This window comes from Onthophagus taurus, unplaced genomic scaffold, assembly GCF_036711975.1.
Source record: "Onthophagus taurus isolate NC unplaced genomic scaffold, IU_Otau_3.0 ScKx7SY_16, whole genome shotgun sequence".
In the NCBI taxonomy this organism is placed as follows: Eukaryota; Metazoa; Arthropoda; class Insecta; order Coleoptera; family Scarabaeidae; genus Onthophagus; species Onthophagus taurus.
The window spans coordinates 1,222,986-1,246,161 of NW_027248941.1; the positions used below are offsets into that span (position 1 = coordinate 1,222,986).

The 23,176-nt window shown below is 32.9% G+C and overlaps 1 protein-coding gene across 6 annotated transcripts in view; it reads left to right on the top strand.

Annotated features, from left to right (window-relative positions):
- LOC111416152 (voltage-gated inwardly rectifying potassium channel KCNH6-like) overlaps nt 1-23,176 on the top strand; it is an 84,545-nt gene that overhangs the window by 8,657 nt on the left and 52,712 nt on the right. For 4 of the 6 annotated variants that reach the window (XM_023048107.2, XM_023048125.2, XM_023048117.2 and 1 more), the window contains exons 1-5: nt 3,050-3,654; nt 12,459-12,689; nt 18,355-18,504; nt 18,562-18,697; nt 18,808-19,044. In XM_023048107.2, the coding sequence (XP_022903875.2) occupies nt 3,579-3,654; nt 12,459-12,689; nt 18,355-18,504; nt 18,562-18,697; nt 18,808-19,044 (830 nt within the window). In that variant the 5' untranslated portion in view covers nt 3,050-3,578. Of the gene's footprint in view, nt 1-3,049; nt 3,655-12,458; nt 12,690-18,354; nt 18,505-18,561; nt 18,698-18,807; nt 19,045-23,176 lie in introns of those variants that run through there. The other 2 variants (XM_071201081.1, XM_023048132.2) reach the window with 2 other exon arrangements.

A 23,176-nucleotide genomic window follows, 5' to 3' on the forward strand; every position in this document is an offset into this window, starting at 1 on the left:
TTCGATAAATTTCTATTTTTATACAAAATTTTTTTTTAATTAAGAAAAAAAAACATCCGTTTATTTAAATAGTTGAGATAAAACTTTTTATAGGCGAGACTTTTTGACCTTAATGACTGTTTTCGAACCGGATGTGTCAAAATCGAACTTATTTCTTGCTATCTAATGTGATTATTATAAAAAATTAATTGAGGAAATAGGCAACTTTAAATACACGGATGTGAATAAGAAAGATGGCTTTAAATAAAAAAATTAAATTAACGATTTTTTGATTGATGTTGAAATGGTCTTAATAAGAATGAAAAATGCTTTAATTTGATACCAAACTTGATATATTTTGGTTAAAAAATGAAAAAGTTAGGTTGGAAATTGTCAAATGTCAAAATTAAATAACGATTTTTTGATAAATGTTGAAATGATCTTAATAATAATCTAAAATGCTTTCATTTGATACCAAACGTGATATATTTTGGTTAGAAAATAAAAAAGTTAGGTTAGAAACTGTCAAATGTCAAAATTGAATGTAACGATTTTTTGATTAATATTGAAATAATCTTAATAAGAATCAAAAATGCTTTCATTTGATACCAAACTTGCTATATTTGGATTAAAAAATGAAAAGTTAGATTAGAAACTGTCAAATGTCAAAATTAAATGTAATGATTTTTTGATAAATGTTGAAATGATCGTAATAAGAATCAAAAATGCTATTATTTGATACCAAACACGATGTATTTGAGTTAAAAAATGAAAAATTAGGTTATAAACTGTCAAATGTCAAAATTTAATTTAACGATTTTTTGATAAATATCGAAATGATCTTAATAAAAATCAAAAATGCTTTAATTTGATACCAAACTTGATATATTTTGATTAAAAAATGAAAAAGTTAGGTTGGAAACTGTCAAATGTCAAAATTAAAAAACGATTTTTTGATAAATGTTGAAATGATCATAATAAGAATCAAAAATACTTTCATTTAATACCAAACATTATGTATTTGGGTTAAAATATAAAAATTTAGGTTATAAACTGTCAAATGTCAAATATCGCCATTTTTTTTTGTGAAAATTAAGATATCTCGAGAACGATTAGAGATAAATAAGTCGAGTTTAGGTTCATTTTAAAGCATTTTTAATTTTCTGCCCATCTATATTAAAAAAGAATACCTTTATAACCAATAAATTCTTTTGGATATAAAATCGTTATATTTTTAAAACGTCATTTTGCTTATATTTATATTTCTAATTTGACATGTGACATTTGTGAAGTGACACATATGTTTGGGTTAAAAAATAAAAAATTCAGGTTAGAAACTGTCAAATGTCAAAATTAAATTTAACGATTTTTAGAGAAATGTTGAATGATCTTAATAAGAATCAAAAATGCTTTAATTTGATACCAAACACGATATATTTGAGTTAATAAATAAAAAAGTTAGGTTATAAACTGTCAAATATCAAATAACCGCCATTTTTTTTGTAAAAATTAAGATATCTCAATAACGGTTAGAGATAAATAAGTCGAGTTTGGGTTCATTGTAAAGCATTTTTAATTTTCTGTCCATCTGTATTAAAAAAGAACACCTCTATAACCAAAATAATTTTTTTCGATATAAAACCGTTATATTTAATTTTGACATTTGACAGCTTATAACCGAACCTTTTTATTTTTTAACCCAAATATATCATATTTGATATCAAATGAAAACAATTTTGACGGGTTTTATGATGATTGTTGATAGAAATAAAATTAAAACTAGAAAATTGGAGGTTATGCCGCGCGTCTCGACGTTTAATTTTATCTCTAACATTTATAGAGTTGCATAATATGATACAGGAGAATACATATTCATTTTGACATTTGACAGTTTCTAACAAAACTTTTTTATACTCGGAGTCAATAACATGACATATTAAAATGTCATTTTGCTTATATTTGTAATATTTCTAATTTGACAAGTGACATTTGTGAAATGGTACATATGTTTGGGTTAAAAAATAAAAAAGTTAGGTTAGAAACTGTTAAATGTCAAAGTTAAAATTAACGATTTTTAGAGAAATGTTGAATGATCTTAATAAGAATCAAAAATGCTTTAATTTGATACCAAACACGATATATTTCGGTTAATAAATAAAAAAGTTAGGTTAAATTGTCAAATGTCAAAATGAAATTTTACGATTTTTTGATTAATATTGAAATAAGAACTAAAAATGCTTTCATTTGATACCAAACACGATATATTTGAGTTAATAAATAAAAAAGTTAGGTTATAAACTGTCAAATGTCAAAATTAAATTAACGATTTTTTCATAAACATTGAAATGATCGTAATAAGAACCAAAAATGTTTTAATTTAATACCAAACACGATATATTTCGTTTAATAAATAAAAAAGTTAGGTTAAACTGTCAAATGTCAAAATTAAATTAACGATTTTTTGATTGATGTTGAAATGATCTTAATAAAAATGAAAAATGCTTTAATTTGATACCAAACATGATATATTTGGGTTAAAAAATGAAAAGTTAGGTTATAAACTGTCAAATGTCAAATAACCGCCATTTTTTTTTATTAAAAATTAAGATATCTCGATAACGGTTGGAGATAAATAAGTCGAGTTTGGGTTCATTTTAAAGGATTTTTAATTTTCTATTCATTAATGTTAAAACAACAACTTTATAACCAAAATTTTTTTATTTATCACCTCCATAGTTGAAGAGTTCTGCTGCGATGTTGTGTATTTTGTCTACTTTCTGGATGTCTTCCAATAATGGCGGTTCAATAAAAAAAAGTTTGGGAATCACTGCTTTAAGGCTTTATCTTAATCTGATTTTGCGTTTTATCTAAATCTCAACACATTTTAATTAATTTTAATTAGTTTATTCGAAATTCGTAGTATTATAAATAATTTTTGATAGGATTAGAGCGAGATAGAAAAAGATCTTAACGTAGTAAAACAATATCGGAAAGAATGCGATGGCGCGCATGCGCGACGTCGCGGCGCCTGCCGTTCGGACGCCTCCCGTATTTCCGTCGCGACGACCGTCGCTCAGTCGGCTATGGAATTCTCGCGTCGTCCGTGGCAAACCGCGATACCACATCACCGACAACAACAACGCACCCTTCGTCGAAATAACCACGAAAAAACGAAATTTATAATTTCGATTATTCCATGGCCAGCTTCGCGTAACGTTGCGAGTCAAATTATTGTCACGAAAACAACGAAAAAGACGACGACTATAAAAAAAATTTTGTTCGGACGCCGCGTAAAATAAAAACGAATTCGGCGACGACGAAAAATCTACGGTTTTGCCTTAACGCGATGCCTTATTTTTAAAATAACGTTTAAACATTTCAAATACAACAAATAAAATGACGAAGAAAGGCTTCTTTTAGGTTAGGTGCGACGCGCAGCTTTATTATTATTATTAAATAATAACTTGGTATTTATTAAATAAAAAACTATAATAATATAAACACTTCGATTATTTAAATAAAAGAAGAAAATTAAAATGAAGCCGGGTTTAGATGTGCGAGTGAAGAAGATGATGAAGACGTGAGTTCCGGTTGTTATTATGCCAGTTAGGAGGGGTTTGGTGGCTCCGAGGACGACTCTGATAGAGACAATCATAAGAAAATTCGACACTGACAGTGAGTTTTTCTATTTAAAAGTGTTTACAACGAAAAAATGTCCCGAAATATATCTCTTAAAAGGAAAATAAAATATTTAACCCAGTTAAAAATAAAAGAGAAAATAGGAAAGATTTAAAAAAGAATAAAGTCGGATTTTTAAAGTAGGCCACCTCAACTGCGCAACGAAGACAAAAGATCAATTTATTTTATTGTTGGCCGTATGTGGGTCTAGGAAGGCCGAGATTCCTATTTTTTTTGTAAAGATAAGTGGTATTTTAGTTTGACGTTTGACAGATGCACAAAACATAACCTCAAATTCGATTATATCACATTTCTGTTTACACCGATTTCGTATCAATATCCCATAATCGCTCAATCTTAATTATTTGTGTGATGGCTGACACCTTGTATGATGATACTTTAAATAAATCAATTGTATCCAATTAGTTTTTGAGACATACTTTGGAAAAATTTTCCTTGATAGAGATAAGGAGTAATCCCATGTTGAACTATTTCTTAAGAAACCAAGTTAGCAGAATTAGCAAAATTTTGGTTCTATAAAAATGCTAAAGACCAAGCTAGAATATTGGATATTGCTTATCACACTATACAGGGTGAATTATTAGTATCTTTTTAAAAACGATGAAAAACTACATTTTTACCCATTTTGTCTTTAAACTATGTCGGATAATAGTCAAAGCTTATAGGTAGATGAAAATTATTCAAAGATATTAGATACATTATAGAGCGTGTTCATAAAGCGTTGTAAATGTTGATGTTTTTCAAGTGGAACAATCACGTTCTCTTTAATTTATGTTACTTATGATATAATGTTTAATTTTAGTAGTTTTCGTGATGTTTAAAATTTTTTTTATGCCATTATTATATTATTTATACTTAATATTACATTCTGTATAATTTCGCGATTTAATATTATTAATACTATTATACAGGTGTCCCAAAATTCAACGTCAAGCGTCTACCGGGCGAGAGCCCAACCCATACCTGTTCTGGTAAAAATAAGAAAAAAAATCCATGTCTCTTAGTTAAGTGTTCAAAAATGGTATAATACTTGAAATCTTTTTTGACGTTGAGTTTCGAGACATCCTGTATACACTTTAACTACTGCCTCGGTTTTTAATATTATTAATACTATATACACATTAGCTACTGCCTCGATTTTAATATTATTAATACTGTATATACTTTAGCTACTGCCTCGGTTTTCAATAATATTAATACTATATACACTTTAGCTATTGTCTTGGCAGTTTTACTGCCTCGGGTTTTAATATTATTAACACTATATACACGTTAGCTACTGCCTCGGCAGTTTTGCTGCCTCGGTTGTTAACATTATTAATACTATATACATTTTAGTTATGCCTCGACAGCGTTGCTGCCTCGGTTTTTAATAATATTGTACTATATACACTTTAGCTACTGCCTCGGCAGCGTGGCTGCCTCGGTTTTTAATAATATTGATACTATATACACATTAGTTACTGCGTAGGAAGCTTTACTGCCTCAGTTTTTAATATTATTAATATTATATATACTTTAGCTACTGCCTCGGCAGCGTTGCTGCCTCGGTTTTTAATAATATTAATACTATATACACATTAGCTACTGCCGCGGTTTTTATTATTATTAATATTATATATACTTTAGCTACTGCCTCGGCAGCGTTGCTGCCTCAGTTTTTAATATTATTAATATTATATATACTTTAGCTACTGCCTCGGTTTTTAATAATATTAATACTATATACACGTTAGCTACTGCCGCGGTTTTTATTATTATTAATATTATATATACTTTAGCTACTGCCTCGGCAGCGTTGCTGCCTCGGTTTTTAATAATATTAATACTATATACACATTAGCTACTGCCGCGGTTTTTATTATTATTAATATTATATATACTTTAGCTACTGCCTCGGCAGCGTTGCTGCCTCGGTTTTTAATAATATTAATACTATATACACATTAAGTACTGCCACGGCAGCTTTGCTGCCTCGGTTTTTAATAATATTAATACTATATACACTTTAGCTACTGCCTCGGCAGCGTTGCTGCCTCGGTATTTAATAATATGACTACTTTATACACTTCAGCTACTGCCTCGGCAGCGTTGCTGTCTCGGTTTTTAACATTATTAATACTATATACTATATATAAGCATCTTCAGCAGCAGTATCGTCTTCTGCAAGCAGTATATAGGCTTCTACACATTAGCTACTGCCTCAGCAGCGTTGCTGCCTCGGTTTTTAATAATATGAATACTTTATACACTTCAGCTACTGCCTCGGCAGCGTTGCTGCCTCGGTTTTTAACATTATTAATACTATATACATTTTAGTTACTGCCTCGGTTTTTAATAATATTGATACTATATACACTTTAGCTACTGCCTCGGCAGTTTTGCTGCCTCGGATTTTAATACTATTCATACTATATATACTTTAGCGACTGCCTCGGCAGCGTTGCTGCCTCGGTTTTTAATAATATTAATACTATACACACTTTAGCATTAATTTTGAATATGTATGTATGTTGAATGAATCACCCTGTAAATATTTATCGACAAAAATAGAATTGTTTTTGTTGCTTTCATCAAATTATAATTTATTTTTTTTCGAAACAATTTTTTGATATAAATCTACTGACGCAATACGCGTTAATATTAGACATCCTGTGGCCTTAACGCGTTTTATTTCCTCTTAAAACATACAGTTCTTTTGCTAACTACTTTATAATTATTGTTGTGTGTAACTTTAAAGTTCCGTTACTTTTCCGTGCTCAATTGGGAGTCGTTACACCAAAATTGGGGCTCAATTTTTCCAGGAGTTGCATACGTAATTTTTCAATTTCCCTTTACGCGCAATTCTATTATTTAACGTTTAGAACACAACGAAGAGTCGACAAATTGCTTCTAAATGTTGCACCGCGCCGTGTTTTGGGGTTGGGGATTCCCCCCCAAAAACAAATCTACTCAACGGAAACAATTCGCGAATTGAAACGTATCCGGAATGTAAATTGGAACATTTTCTGCTTGATGATTTGTTTAATTTTTTTCTTTTTTTTTTTGGGGAAATTTTTGCCATTATTTTTTTTTTGTAACTGTGTATTACAACGGCGATTATAGGCCGGAAAATCAATAACAGGGCCAACTCAACCAACGCTGCCGCCGGACACTTTCGTGTTGTGGTAGAAGTCACGCATTCATTTCGCCACAGGGTTTAAGCTTTTTTGAATCTAAAAAAAAATAATTATTCTCCTCAACTTAAAAATAAAAAGAAAACTTAACATCACTATTTTATCACATAGAATATTCATTATAAACAAATAAATCTCTTAAAATAATTCATCGGAGATTACAGAAATCTGTAATCGCAAATTAATTATTTTCTTTGTCGAATAAACAAACTTTTTTTTTTATTTCCGGCTTTGTTACAACGCAAAACGTTCACTATCGGTTAATGCAATAAGTTAATTAACGCGACACGCACGATAAGAGACATTTGTATTTTTTTTTTAAATAAACGCTGCCTCGCGGCGCGGCGCGACTCGTTTCGATGCAAATTGCATTATTGTCAAACGAACCGCACGGTCCGTTCCAATTACGTTTATCCCCGTCCGTGTTAAACTCGATGAAAAACATTTACCACGGCGTGTCAAAAAAAGAAAACGATTCAACCGGAAATTAGGTCCAGTTTAAAATTTTTTTTAATCCTATTTTTAAGAAACGTCAAAATAAATCGTTGTATTTTCTTATCGAGCAAAGACCTTGATAATCCATTAGAATGATTAACTCAACCGCAGAAGAATATCGATGTCTTTTCTGTCTCTGTTTTTTTGAACACCTCTTTTTCTGGATTTTCCATTATTTGTGTTGCTATTACTTTTTTTTCTGTCTTTAAATTATCACTGATTTTAAATATAGATCGTATTAAAATTGACAAAATTTAATTGAAAATATTGTATGAGCTGCTTGAATTGAACTTCTCGAATGATGTCATCATCAAGATTTTGATCAAGAAAGTATCAAAATATTTGATACTCTCTTTCATTAATGATATTTAGCCTTCTGCAAGAAGTACAGGGTGGTTCAAATCCGATGTCGGAATAGGCTAACTCGGAAACTATGAGTTAGAAAAAACGTGACACTTTTTTACAGAGAATTTCATGAAGTAGTCAAAAAAAATTTTTGTTTTAGATTTTGAGATATAATATTTGAGATATTCGTTTATTAAATTCGTTATTTTCTTCTGATTACAAAAATATAGGGTTTGACAGGTCTATTTCTTATTGTTTTAGAATAAAGCTAAAATAAACTTTTTTTTAGTGTCGTCAAAGAAATTTATTTTACAGTTTCCTGTAAATTATAACTAAAAATTAAAAAAAACATATTTTTGATATTTGAAACAAATGCATTTGTTGAACTATTTAATTTATATTTGTTTTACACAAAAGTTGGAATAGATTGCATTATTTCACATTTTTTATTAATATTATTTAATATTATTATTAAATGACTTAATAAATTATTGATAGATGGCGCTCATAAATTTTCTGTATTCAAAAATTTTCGGAAGTTTCAAATTAAAAATCCTGTTTTTTAAGATTGAATTATCATAATATCTCAAAATCTAAAACCGAAAATTTTTTTTTGACTACATCATCAAATTCTCTGTAAAAAAGTATCCATATAATGTCTTACTTATAATACTCCACCTATAATAATAACCAAGATAATTGCACTTGCTGGTTTTACGATATTTTCAATTTTAGCCTTTAGGGGAAAAACAAAAGACGATAGCACTTTGAGGTTTTTGGTATTAGCACTTTCTCAAAAAACGGGATCATGACATGTAAGCTACTTTTTTTCTAACTCTTATAGTTTCCGAGATAGTCTTTTGCCAGAGCTATTAAGTCTTCAACCAGAACTATATAGTCTTTTGGAAAGAGTATATATTCTTCTGGAAGCAGTATCTAGTTTCCTGGAGCAGTATTTTGCTATCGCTAGCTGTATTTAGTCTTCTAAATCCTGTATCTGGTCTTCTTTTAGGAATATTTAGTTTCTGCTAGCAATATCTAGTCTTCTGCAAGCAGTTTATAGTCTTCTGGAAGCAATATCTAGTGTTTTGGAAGTAGTATCTAGTCTTCTGGAAACAGTATATAGTCCTCTACAAGCAATATCTAGTCTTTTGCAAGTAGTATCTAATCTTCTGCAAGCAGTATAGTCTTCTGAAGCAGTATATAGTGTTCTGGAAGCAGTCTTCTAGATAAATATCCTCATATAGTAGAGTTTGTATCCTTACCAAGACCTCGGCAGAGTGAGGATAAACGATTTCGTATATAATTGTTGTACGTTTTGTTCACTTTCCAAGATATTAAATAAATGATAGGAGTATCAACTAACATCGCCGAGATTGCTTGCGGGCGAGGCGCTGGATTTGATATATCAATACAAAATCGTCAGTTTTGGAACATTTAGCCTTCTGGAAGCAGTATCCAGTGTTCTGGAAGCAGTATCCAGTGTTCTGGAAGCAGTATGTAATCTCTACAAGCAGTATTTAATCTTCTGCAAGCAGTATCTAATCTTTTGCAAGCAATATAGCTTTCTGGAGCAGTATATAGTCTTCTAGAAGCAGTATCTAGTCTTTTGGAAGCAGTATATAGTCCTCTACAAGCAATATCTAGCCTTTTGCAAGCGGTATAGTATACAACCTTGGCGATTTGTGGATAAATGTCTTCAAATAGTAGACTTTGTATCCTTACCAAGATATACAAGGAACGATTTCGACTCAAATCGCCGAGGTCGCTTGCGGGCGAGGCGCTGTATTTGATATATCAATATAAAATCGTCAGTTTTGGAAAATTTAGCCTTCTGGAAGCAGTATTCAGTGTTCTGGAAGCAGTATGTAGTTTCTACAAGCAGTATTTAATTTTTTGCAAGCAGTATACCCTTCTGAAGTAGTATATAGTCTTCTAGAAGCAGTATCTAGTCTTCTGGAAGCAGTATATAGTCCTCTACAAGCAATATCTAGTCTTTTGCAAGCGGTATAGTATGCAACCTTGGCGATTTGAGGATAAATGTCCTCATATAGTAGACTTTGTATCCTTACCAAGATATACAAGTATCGATTTCTACTCAAATCGCCGAGGTCGCTTGCGGGCGAGGCGCCGGGTTTCATATATTAATACAAAATCGTTAGTTTTCAAGTATTCCAGCGCCTCGCCCGCAAGCGACCTCGGCGAAGTGAGGATAAACGATTTCCTATGCAAATGTTGTACGTTTTGTTCACTTTCCAAGACATCAAATAAATGATATCAACTAACTCCGCCGAGGCCGCTTGCGGACGAGGCGTTGTATTTGATATATCAATACAAAATCGTCAATTTTGGAAGATTTAGTCTTCTAGAAGCAGTATCCAGTCTTCTGGAAGCAGTATATAGTTTTCTAGAAGCAATATATAGTTTTTTGCAAGTAATATAGTCTTCGAGAAGCAATATATAGTCTTCTACAAGCAGTATCTGGTCTTCTTCTAGGAATATTTAGTTTCTGCTAGCAATATCTAGTGTTTTACAACCAGTATATAGTCTTCTGGAAGCAGTATAGTCATTTGGAAGCAGTATCTAGTCTTCTACCAGCACTATCTAACCTTTTGCAAGCAGTATAGTCTTCTGGAGTAGTATATAGTCCTCTACAAGCAATATCTAGTCTTTTGCAAGCAGTATAGTATGTGACCTTGGCGTTTTGAGTATAAAGTCCTTATATAGTAGACTTTGTATCCTTACCAAGATATACAAGGAACGATTTCCCTTCAAATCGCCGAGGTCGCTTGCGGGCGAGGCGCTGGGTTTTTCATATATTTATACAAAATCGTTAATTTTCAAGTATTCCAGCGCCTCGCCCGCAAGCGACCTCGGCGGAGTGAGGATAAACGATTTCCTATGCTAGTGTTGTACGTTTTGTTCACTTTCCAATATATCAAATAAATGAGAGCAACTAATACGACCAACTGTATTTGATATATCAATAGAAAAACGTCAGTTTTGAAAGATTTAGTCTTCTGGAATCGGTATCTAGTTTTCTGGAAGTAGTATACAGTTTTCTAGAAGCAATATCTAGTTTTTTGTAAGCAATATAGTCTTCTGGAAGTAGTATCCATTCTTCTACAAGCAGCATCTAGTCTTATTACAGAAATATTTAGTTTCTACTAGCAATATTTAGTCTTTTACAAGCAGTTTATAGTGTTCTGGAAGCAACATCTAGTGTTTTACAACCAGTATATAGTCTTCTGGAAGCAGTATAGTCTTTTGGAAGCAGTATCTAGTTTTCTATAAGCAGTATCTAATCTTCTGTAAGCAGTATAGTCTTCTGGAGCAGTATATAGTTTTCCGGAAGCAGTATTTAGTTTTCTGGAAGCAGTATATAGTCCTCTACAAGCAATATCTAGTCTTTTACAAGCAGTATAGTATGTGACCTTGGCGTTTTGAGTATAAATGTCCTTATATAGTCGACTTTGTATCCTTACCAAGATATACAAGGAACGATTTCGACTCAAATCGCCGAGGTCGCTTGCGGCCGAGGCGCTGGGTTTCATATTTTAATACAAAATCGTTAGTTTTCAAGTATTCCAGCGCCTCGCCCGCAAGCGACCTCGGCGGAGTGAGAATAATCGATTTTCTATACTAGTGTTGTCCGTTTTGTTCACTTTCCAAGATATCAAATAAATGATATCAACTAATATTTGATATATCAATACAAAATCGTCAGTTTTGGAAGACTTAGTCTTCTGGAAGCAGTATCCCGTCCTTTGGAAGCAGTATATAGTCTTCTAGAAACAATATCTGGTTTTTGCAAGCAATTTAGTTTTCTGAAAACAGTATCTAGTTTTCTACAAGCAGTATTTGGTCTTCTTTTAGAAGCATTTAGTTTCTGCTAGCTATATCAAGTCTTCTGCAAGCAGTTTATAGTCTTCTGGAAGCAGTATCTAATCTTCTGGAAGCAGTATTCAGTCTTCTGGAAGCAATATATAGTCTTCAACAAGCAGTATTTGGTCTTCTTTTAGGAATATTTAGTTTCTGCTAGCAACATCTAGTCTTCTGCAAGCAATTTATAGTCTTCTGGAAACAGTATCTAGTTTTCTGCAAACAGTATTTAATTCACTACAAGCAACACCTAGTCTTTTTCGCATTATCTAGAGTTCTGCCAGCAGTATCTAGTCCTTTCCAAAAGAGTTGCAAACATAAAGTAACACTTAATTACCATTGTATTTAGATTTTAAAAGCCTATTATTTAGCAACTTTTTATTAACATAATTAAGTTTAGTATATAAAATATTTTATTGTAAGTTGAAAAAACGATTTCCTTTTATTTCCTTTATCTGTTTCTGTAATTTTACCCTCAAAATAACCTTTTGACGACGTCACGTGTCACCTTTTGGCTAGGAACCATTCCGAAACGAAACGTCACGGTAGATTCGTGACGTCACGGACGGAGGGAAATGAAGGGTATAAAGCGTGGCGGAACAGAACGGGAGGGAGATAGAGAGTGGGGGGAAATGATCGTGGAAATCGTGGAAAATCGGCGTCGGAGTCTACGTCGCAACCCGATCGATGGAAAATGACCCCTAATGACTCTCGCCACGCCGCGGCCGCGTATTACTATATGTACACCTATATATAGATATACTAAAGTACTAAGGCGGACGAAGGCGTGAAATTGCTTTTCCGATAATTAAGCGCGCCTTTAAGGGCGTCGAATTATTTCATTTTAAAGTTTGGTGATTTTATATTTATTCTTGATTACAGATCGTTCCTTCTTGGTGGCGAATAGCAGAGAGGGACAATGCCACATAATCTACTGTTCGGACGGTTTTTGCCGGCTGACCGGCTTCTCCCGGGCGGAAGTGATGCAGAGGCCAGCTTCGTGCGAGTTCCTCTGCGGCCCCCTGACCTCGCAACAATCGGTCGGAGCTTTGCGAGACGCCCTCACGGACGGCGCCGAAAAGCACGCCGAACTCCTCTATTACCGGAAGGACGGTGAGTTTTTTTATCTCACTCACACATTTCCCATTCCCCCCACCGCTTTTTCCTCTCTATTTATTTCTTTCTATCCGAGGATCGTTTCCGTATTTTCCACGGAGTGACGTAATGAGATGCGCGCATCGTGACGTCATCGGCCGCTGCATCCTGAAACAGCTGGTCCGTGATCTCCCGATCTATTTTCGGGATGAGAGAACGCGCACCAGTTGGTATAGTATTAGTAGTCGTGTACACACTATTATAATGCCGCGGCTGTATTTTCACCACTGATGTATGTAGGTCGGTTTTAAGCTTATATTTATAGTTCTTACCTGGTGGTAGGAATATTTCATTTTCCTTTTCTATTTCATGAAAAAATACTGTCATGATACATTCATATTTAAAATTTTTTGCATATATCTTGAAGCTAAAGATACTGCCAAGACATATCAATGTTTGGTGTTATTCCAAAGAAAGGTGAGGACCATATCATTTATGTTCAATCTGACATGTTTTAATGCTGATGGCATTTTGTGCTGATTGTTTTTAGCTCAATACTAGAGGAAGTTAATCCTATTCAACTTTAAATGGTTACAGTTTTGTGATTCTGGCCTCGCTTCTTTCAACACCATCCTTAGTGATATTATCATGCTCAAGGTACTCCCGATATTTTCTTTTACTTTCAACCCAATTGGACAAGGTTAGATTTAAGTTGGCTTTTTGAGGAAGGCGTTGAGGTTGCATCTTTGAGTTGAACGGAATTACCCCTTCTAATTAGCGTTGAAAATTAATTTTATGTAGCTTTTCACTGTTTGTATGATTCTGTTCATATTTTGGTGGCTATTAAAATCGCCATCATATACAGGATATCATTTCCTGTGGATGTGGATATAAAACTGAAGAAGAGGGTATAAGAAATTAGGTTATTATTTGACCACTTTGTGTCTTCACCAAGATATTTAAGGAACGATTTTGCCTCAAATCGCCGAGGTCGCTTGCGGGCGAGGCGCTGGGTATCTGATATATCAATTCAATCGTCAGTTGTGGAAGATTTAGTCTTCTGGAAGCAGCATCCAATCTTTTGGAAGCATTATATAATCTTTTAGAAGCAATATCTAATTTTTTGCAAGCAGTATATAGTCTTTTGGAAGCAATATCTAGTGTTTTACAATCAGTATATAATCCTCTGGAAGCAGTATAGTCTTTTGGAAGCAGTATCTAGTCTTTTACAAGCATTATCTAATCTTCTGCAAGCAGTATAGCCTCCTGGAGCAGTATATAGTCTTCTGGAAGCAGTATCTAGTTTTCTGGAAGCAATATATAGTAGTTCTCTACAAGAAATATCTAGTCTTTTGCAAGCAGTATGTTGTGGATATAAAATATTGTAAAACATAGGTTATAATATGACTACTTTGTATCTTCACCAAGATATTTAAGGAACCATTTTGCCTCAAATCGCCGAGGTCGCTTGCGGGCGAGGCGCTGGGTATCTGATATATCAATTCAATCGTCAGTTGTGGAAGATTTAGTCTTTAGGAAGCAGTATCCAATCTTTTGGAAACAGTATATAGTCTTTTAGAAGCAATATCTAATTTTTTGCAAGCAGTATATTGTCTTCTGGAAGCAGTATCTAGTGTTTTACAACCAGTATATAGTCCTCTAGAAGCAGTATGGTCTTTTGGAAGCAATATCTAGTGTTTTACAATCAGTATATAATCCTCTGGAAGCAGTATAGTCTTTCGGAAGCAGTATCTAGTCTTTTACAAGCATTATCTAATCTTCTGCAAGCAGTATAGCCTCCTGGAGCAGTATATAGTCTTCTGGAAGCAGTATCTAGTTTTCTGGAAGCAATATATACTAGTTCTCTACAAGTAATATCTAGTCTCTTGCAAGCAGCATGTTGTGGATATAAGATATTGTAAGACATAGGTTATAATATGACTACTTTGTATCTTCACCAAGATATTTAAGGAACCATTTTGCCTCAAATCGCCGAGGTCGCTTGCGGGCGAGGCGCTGGATTTTCATATATTAATACAAAATCGTCAGTTTTGGAAGATTTAGCGCCTCGCCCGTATGCGACTTCGGCGCTTTGAAGATAAATGTCTTGTTGTAATAGACTTTGTACCTGATATATCAATTCAATCGTCAGTTGTGGAAGAGTCTTCTGGAAGCAGTTTAGAATCTTCTGGAAGCAATATCCAGTCTTCTGGAAGGAGTATATACTCCTTTAGAAGCAATATCTAGTTTTTTGCAAGCAGTAGATATTCTTCTGGAAGCAATATCTAGTGTTTTACAACCAGTATATAGTCCTCTGAAGGCAGTATAGTCTTTTCGAAGCAGTATCTAGTCTTCTATAAGCAGTATCTAATCTTCTGTAAGCAGTATAGTCTTCTGGGTGCAGTATCTAGTTTTCTGTAAGCAATATATAGTCCTTTACAAGCAATATCTAGTCTTTTGCAAGTAATATGTTGTGGATGTGGGTATGAGTAAGATATTGTAAGGCATAGGTTATAATATTACCTCTTTGTGTCTTTATCAAGATATTTAAGAAACGATTTCGCCTCAAATCGCCGAGGTCGCTTGCGGGCGAGGCGCTACATTTGATATGTCAATACAAAATAGTCAGTTTTGCAAGATTTAGTGCCTCGCCCGCAAGCGACCTCAGCGATTTGAAAGTAAATGTCTTCTTGTAATAGACTTTGTATCTTTATCAAGATATACAACGAACGATTTCGCCTCAAATCGCCGAGGTCGCTTGCGGGCGAGGCGCTACATTTGATATATCAATACAAAATCGTCATTGTAATTATTATTGTGATTCCTTAACATCGTGCCTATATTGGAAATGAAGGTCGAATTATTTATACTTCTTTATTTATCTTTCTACATATTTCGAGGAGCTAGTCCTCATCTTCAGGAAGAAGTCGTCGGATGTATGAATATAATGTTACCATTTGAATCTGTTGGTTGTTTTATGCGATGTGTATGGATATTAAATATTATCTCCAAATTACCTCTTGTTTGATGCGTTGTGTTTATTTTGTGGTTATGAATTAAAAATCGTCAGTTTTGCAAAATTTCGTGCTTCACCCGCAAGCGAGTTCGGCAGTTTGAGGTTGAATGTCTTTTTATAATAGACTTTGTATCTATTCTTGTATCAAAATATACAAGAAGCGATTTCTTTTTTCGAGTTTTTCGTTCGGAGGCAATCGATCTCACCTCCGGCCAGTCCATTGCGCCGTTCTAAACTAGTTTCGCACGTGTACTCACCAATAGATTCGACACGGAAAGAGAAATAAACTTTTTCCATGATTTTCTTTGTGATTTCCGTGCGGTTATTATAAACATTTCGAAAAAAAATTATTAGAAAGCTCGCTTCGGAAGAATGTATCCTACAATTGTATAATGCTCTGATACGGAAGATACAGGACACCCTGTATTATCATAAAATCGTCAGTTTTGGAAGATTTTTTCTCTCACCTACAAACGACTCGGCGGTTTGAAGGTAAATGTCTTCTTGTAATAAACTTTGTATCTTTATCAAGATATACAAGAAGTGATTTCGAAAATGCGAAATTGAGGTATTAATCAAAATCATGCAACGAATGGTAGATCTTGCTCATTTCTGAGACTTATCTAGAATGCAATTAAAAGAACGGAGGTTATAGCACTAAACGTATTTATTCTTGTATTTAAAGTCCAGAATGTTACTTTTATCTGCACATTATCAGTTAGATTGGACTATACAGGGTGATTCAAAAAACCGCTGACAGAAACATACAGGGTATGTTTCTCAGCATATGTTGTAACGTGAGGTGATCAGTTAACAAATACAACCTTGTCACGAGTACATCAAGTGTTTGTTTCTTAGTTCAATCATTTGTCAGTATCTCCTTGAGTTCTGCTTAATCTTCCAAGGGCCGAATAACCTTGTTGGCTCCACCATTTGGCAGTTGCCAAGGGTTTCTTGGTCATGTATGATCTGTTCATTCTTTTTCCTATTGTGATTCTTGCACAGAGTTCGACATTGAGACTCCATTGATAGGAGCTAGTTGCAGCCTGGTACTGTTTTTAGCAGAAAACGTTGGTGTATAGGGTAATTTATTTATTCTTACCCCAGGATCCATCTTATCGTGCTTATCGTGCAGTCGGAAATGTGTCCAGAAAGAGTATCTAGAGCACGCAGTTTGAGCTTTATTTCTGCGCTTTGCATTAAAAGATGCAAAGTAATGATCTACATTTTCATTAATACAAAATGGTGGTCGATGGGAGGATGCACAACGACTCATGAGTGTCAGAATTTGCATCTAATCGGCAGCGTTGGAGGTAAAACATAAAAGAGAGAGTGAATTATCCTGTATTATCTTGGAAGAGTTAGTATATTGCAGAACTGTATGAGTAGTAAGTAGTAATATACGACTATTTAGATAAGACAGTATTAACTCATAATTATCATTTTGATCATTTTAAAAGAGACAATGTTTATTCCTTTTTTATTTCAATAAGATGTCTTTGTTAGTGTGTGATAATGGGGGAAATGCGGTTTGCGGAAACTTCAAAATGCAAATGTTTCTTACAAATTGTCAACTGCAATTTACATTTTCCAACAACGTTTGAAACAAACAAGATGGTGGTGGGGGTTGGGTTGGAGTGGCTAGATGAAGAGATAACGGAGTACCGAGCACGGGACGGACTTATAAAAAAGTGATAAACGATCTACGTGCATGGAAAAACAAAAAGGGGGCGCCATAATCGATTTACGAGACTTTGTTGTTTTAATCGATTTTGAAACGAAAAATGCAATTTCTCAATTTCCTTTTTCTTTAACACATAAAAATAAATAAATAAAAAAAAGTGATTTTGAATCTATTTTGTGTTGTTTCCAAATCATGGTTTATAGTCACGATCGTTCGACGTCGATTATTATTCCTCTTCTAGAAATAGATTACGTCGATTTTTTTTTTATTACTTCCGATCGTGTCATAAAAAAAAAGAAGGATGTAAAAGGTGTAAATTTATTCGTTTTGGTCTATTGTGCCAAAAACTTATGGTGTAACCGAGAATTACAAGCCAAAAAAAATGTCTAATCCTATAAATTGTTGCCAACATTTTTCCCCGGGCCGAAATGCCAAAGGCTGAGATCTCATTAATCGAAAAATTTAAAACGCGAATTTTACTTTCTACTGAATGACTAACAGTTAATTGCCTTACGACGTATCTGCAATGCGGACATTTTTCGCAGGCGCTCAATTTACTTCGAGAAGTCGTGGTCCAATTCGACGATCAATCTACGTTACATCGCGCGAACTTGACCGAACAATTTGCACAAAGAAATTCTTAATGTGTTTCTGGCAACAAAAATTATACTTTATTACTCAAAAAACTTTTTCCTCTAATTTCTATTTCACGATAACATCTTTATTAGCTTTGAAATTTTTGATTACTTTATTTAGTATTATTATTTCGTATGTCACATTTACAATAATACTTGGTATAATTACCACCAGATATTTCGTGTTGATAAAATACACGCAAAATTCTTTTACCAAGAAAAAAATGGGTCGAATTCTCCCCTAGATATAAGACAACGAACTGATAAGATGTTTGAAGTTCCGCCAGATGGCGTGCGTAGCAATAAGGGTCAATATTTAACCTAATTTTGATTTTTTTTATGTTTTAGGATCCAAGTTCCTCTGCTCGGAGGTGATAGCCCCAATCAGAAGCGAGGTGGATGACATAAGCTTGATTATTATCAACTTCGAGGATCTTACAACTGCGCCATCTGCCTCATTGGAAAATAGCCCAGTAGGAAAAGCACGACTTAGTAAATGTAACTAATTAATATTAATACATAATTATTTAAATAAAACCAAAAAAAATTTATTAGTCGATAGAGCAAGGGCTTCTTTTAGACAAAGCCTAAGATTCGGAACGAGTAGACGCGGATTTAGATTAACCGGATACTTAACACCGCCCAGCGACGTCACAGCTGCCGAAGAAGAAGCTGATACACTTGAACAATGGTGAGTTCTTCTTGATTAATTAATCACAATGATTCTGTAAAGTTGGAAAAGTAGAAATAAAGTAGAAATCTTTTGGTGTTAGTCTCGATTGAAGAGAAAAATTGTTTCAGTCCGTTGACGTCGAATTCCCCGACACCCATTTTGGACCAGACTTGGGTGTCGAAAACGGAAGCACCGCAAGGTGCTGTCGGAGTCGCCGCTGCTGGTCATACCACTACCACCATTCCCTTACCGCAACCGAAGGATTACACTTCTTTAACGATATCTCACAGCGCCCCGGCCAGCCATCAAGCGTCTTTTGAAAGGGGTGAAAGTGTTGAAAGGGGTCGAACTTCTTTTAATAATAGGTGAGACAAACTGATTTCATTTCACTTTCTGAGGGCTGGTTTTGATCGAAAATCTTCTAAGTATTCTTTAATAGTAATTCTAAAAGATATTATCTCAAAAACGAAGAGAGATTTTTTGGTGGGGCTTTATTTCTTATAAAGTACTCAATTTTCGTTATTAATATCTTCATTAAGATATCGTAAGAATCCGAAGATTTTTTAAAAATGTTATCAAATATCATAATAAAAACTTTAAGTTGACTTCAAAAATTATTATCTCAAAAACGGATTGAGATATTCTAGTGGGGTTTTATTCCTTACAAAGCACGCACCTCCTCTTATTAGTATCTCAAGTTTCATTGTTATATCTTAAGAATCTAATTTTTAGCGATTTTTTTAAATATTATTAAAAATCGTCATTTTAAAAAATTGGGTTGATTTCAAAAATTGTTATTTCAAAAACGAATTGAGATATTCAAGTGTTGTTTTATTCCTTACAAAGCACTCACTTTCCTTTATTAATATCCGTGGTTTCATCTTGATATCTTAAGAATGCGATTTTTAGCAATTTTTTAAATATTTTATTAAAAATCGTCATTTTAAAAAATTGGTTGATTTCAAAAATTTTTATCTCAAAAACGGATTGAGATATGCAAGTGTTGTTTTATTCCTTACAAAGCACGCACCTCCTCTTATTAGTATCTCAAGTTTCATTGTTATATCTTAAGAATTCGATTTTTAGCGATTTTTTAAAAATGTTATTAAAAATCGTCGTTTTAAAAAATTGGGTTGACTTCAAAAATTATTATCTCAAAAACGGATTGACATATTCAAGTTTGGTTTTATTCTTTACAAAGCACTCACCTTTCTTTATTAATATCCGCAGTTTCATCTTAATATCTTAAGAATCCGATTTTTTAAATATATTATTAAAAATCGTCATTTTAAAAAGTGGAGTTGATTTCAAAAATTGTTATCTCAAAAACGGATTGAGATATTCAAGTGGGGTTTTATTCCTTACAAAGCACGCACTTCCCTTTATTAATATCCCACGTTTCATCTTGATATCTTAAGAATCCGATTTTTAGCGATTTTTTAAAAATGTTATTAAAAATCGTAATAACAAATTTAGGTTGACTTCAAAAATTATTATCTCAAAAACGGATTGAGATATTCAAGTAGGATTTTATTCCTTACAAAGCACGCACCTCCTCTTATTAGTATTCCAAGTTTCATTGTGATATCTTAAGAATCCAATTTTTAGCGATTTTTAAAAAATGTTATTAAAAATCGTAATAAAAAATTTAGGTTGACTTCAAAAATTGTTATCTCAAAAACGGATTGAGATATTCAAGTAGGATTTTATTCCTTACGAAGCACGCACCTCCTCTTATTACTATTCCAAGTTTCATTGTGATATCTTAAGAATCCAATTTTTAGCGATTTTTTAAAAATGTTATTAAAAATCGTCGTTTTAAAAAATTGGGTTGACTTCAAAAATTGTTATCTCAAAAACGGATTGAGATATTCAAGTGGGGTTTTATTCCTTACAAAGCACGCACCTCCCTTCATTTATACCCAAAATTTTATCTCAATATCTTAAAAATCCGATTTTTAGCGATTTTTTAACAATTATTAAAAATCGTCGTTTTAAAAAATTTCCGGTTGACTTCAAGAATTGTTATCTCAAAAACGGATTGAGATATTCAAGTGGGGTTTTATTCCTTACAAAGCACGCACCTCCCCTTATTAGTATCCCAAGTTTCTTCGTGATATCTTCAGAATCCGACTTTTAGCAATTTTTTTAAACATATTATTAAAAATCGTCGTTTTAAAAAATTGGGTTGACTTCAAAAATTGTTATCTCAAAAACGGATTGAGATATTCAAGTGGGATTTTATTCGTTACAAAGCACGCACTTCCCCTTATTAATATCCAAGGTTTAGTCTTGATATCTTAAGAATCCAATTTTTAGCGATTTTTTAAAAATGTTATTAAAAACCGTCGTTTTAAAAAATTGGGTTGACTTCAAAAATTGTTATCTCAAAAACGAATTGAGATATTCAAGTGGGGTTTTATTCCTTACAAAGCACGCACCTCCCTTCATTTATACCCAAGATTTTATCTCAATATCTTAAAAATCCGATTTTTTAACAATTATTAAAAATCGTCGTTTTAAAAAATTTTCGGTTGACTTCAAGAATTGTTATCTCAAAAACGGATTGAGATATTCAAGTGGGGTTTTATTCCGTACAAAGCACGCACCTCCTCTTATTAGTATCTCAAGTTTCATTGTTATATCGTAAGAATCCAATTTTTAGCGATTTTTTAAAAATGTTATTAAAAATCGTCGTTTTAAAAAATTGGGTTGACTTCAAAAATTGTTATCTCAAAAACGGATTGAGATATTCAAGTGGGATTTTATTCGTTACAAAGCACGCACTTCCCCTTATTAATATCCAAGGTTTAGTCTTGATATCTTAAGAATCCAATTTTTAGCGATTTTTTAAAAATGTTATTAAAAACCGTCGTTTTAAAAAATTGGGTTGACTTCAAAAATTGTTATCTCAAAAACGAATTGAGATATTCAAGTGGGGTTTTATTTCTTACAAAGCACGCACCTCCCTTCATTTATACCCAAGATTTTATCTCAATATCTTAAAAATCCGATTTTTTAACAATTATTAAAAATCGTCGTTTTAAAATATTTTCGGTTGACTTCAAGAATTGTTATCTCAAAAACGGATTGAGATATTCAAGTGGGGTTTTATTCCTTACAAAGCACGCACCTCCCCTTATTAGTATCCCAAGTTTCTTCGTGATATCTTCAGAATCCGACTTTTAGCAATTTTTTTAAACATATTATTAAAAATCGTCGTTTTAAAAAATTGGGTTGACTTCAAAAATTGTTATCTCAAAAACGGATTGAGATATTCAAGTGGGATTTTATTCGTTACAAAGCACGCACTTCCCCTTATTAATATCCAAGGTTTAGTCTTGATATCTTAAGAATCCAATTTTTAGCGATTTTTTAAAAATGTTATTAAAAACCGTCGTTTTAAAAAATTGGGTTGACTTCAAAAATTGTTATCTCAAAAACGAATTGAGATATTCAAGTGGGGTTTTATTCCTTACAAAGCACGCACCTCCCTTCATTTATACCCAAGATTTTATCTCAATATCTTAAAAATCCGATTTTTTAACAATTATTAAAAATCGTCGTTTTAAAAAATTTTCGGTTGACTTCAAGAATTGTTATCTCAAAAACGGATTGAGATATTCAAGTGGGGTTTTATTCCGTACAAAGCACGCACCTCCTCTTATTAGTATCTCAAGTTTCATTGTTATATCGTAAGAATCCAATTTTTAGCGATTTTTTAAAAATGTTATTAAAAATCGTCGTTTTAAAAAATTGGGTTGACTTCAAAAATTGTTATCTCAAAAACGGATTGAGATATTCAAGTGGGATTTTATTCGTTACAAAGCACGCACTTCCCCTTATTAATATCCAAGGTTTAGTCTTGATATCTTAAGAATCCAATTTTTAGCGATTTTTTAAAAATGTTATTAACCGTCGTTTTAAAAAATTGGGTTGACTTCAAAAATTGTTATCTCAAAAACGAATTGAGATATTCAAGTGGGGTTTTATTCCTTACAAAGCACGCACCTCCCTTCATTTATACCCAAGATTTTATCTCAATATCTTAAAAATCCGATTTTTTAACAATTATTAAAAATCGTCGTTTTAAAAAATTTTCGGTTGACTTCAAGAATTGTTATCTCAAAAACGGATTGAGATATTCAAGTGGGGTTTTATTCCATACAAAACACCCACCTCTCCTTATTAATATCCAAGGTTGCATCTGGATATTTTAAGAATTCGATTTTTAGCGATTTTTTAAAGATGTTATTAAAAATCGTCGTTTTAAAAAATTGGGTTAACTTCAAACATTGTTATCTCAAAAACGGATTGAGATATTTAATTAGGGTTTTATTCCTTACAAAGCACGCACCTCCTCTTATTAGTATCTCAAGTTTCATTGTTATATCTTAAGAATCCAGTTTTTAGCGATTTTTTTAAATGTTGTTAAAAATCGTAACAAAAAATTTAGGTTGACTTCATAAATTGTTATCTCAAAGACGGATTGAGATA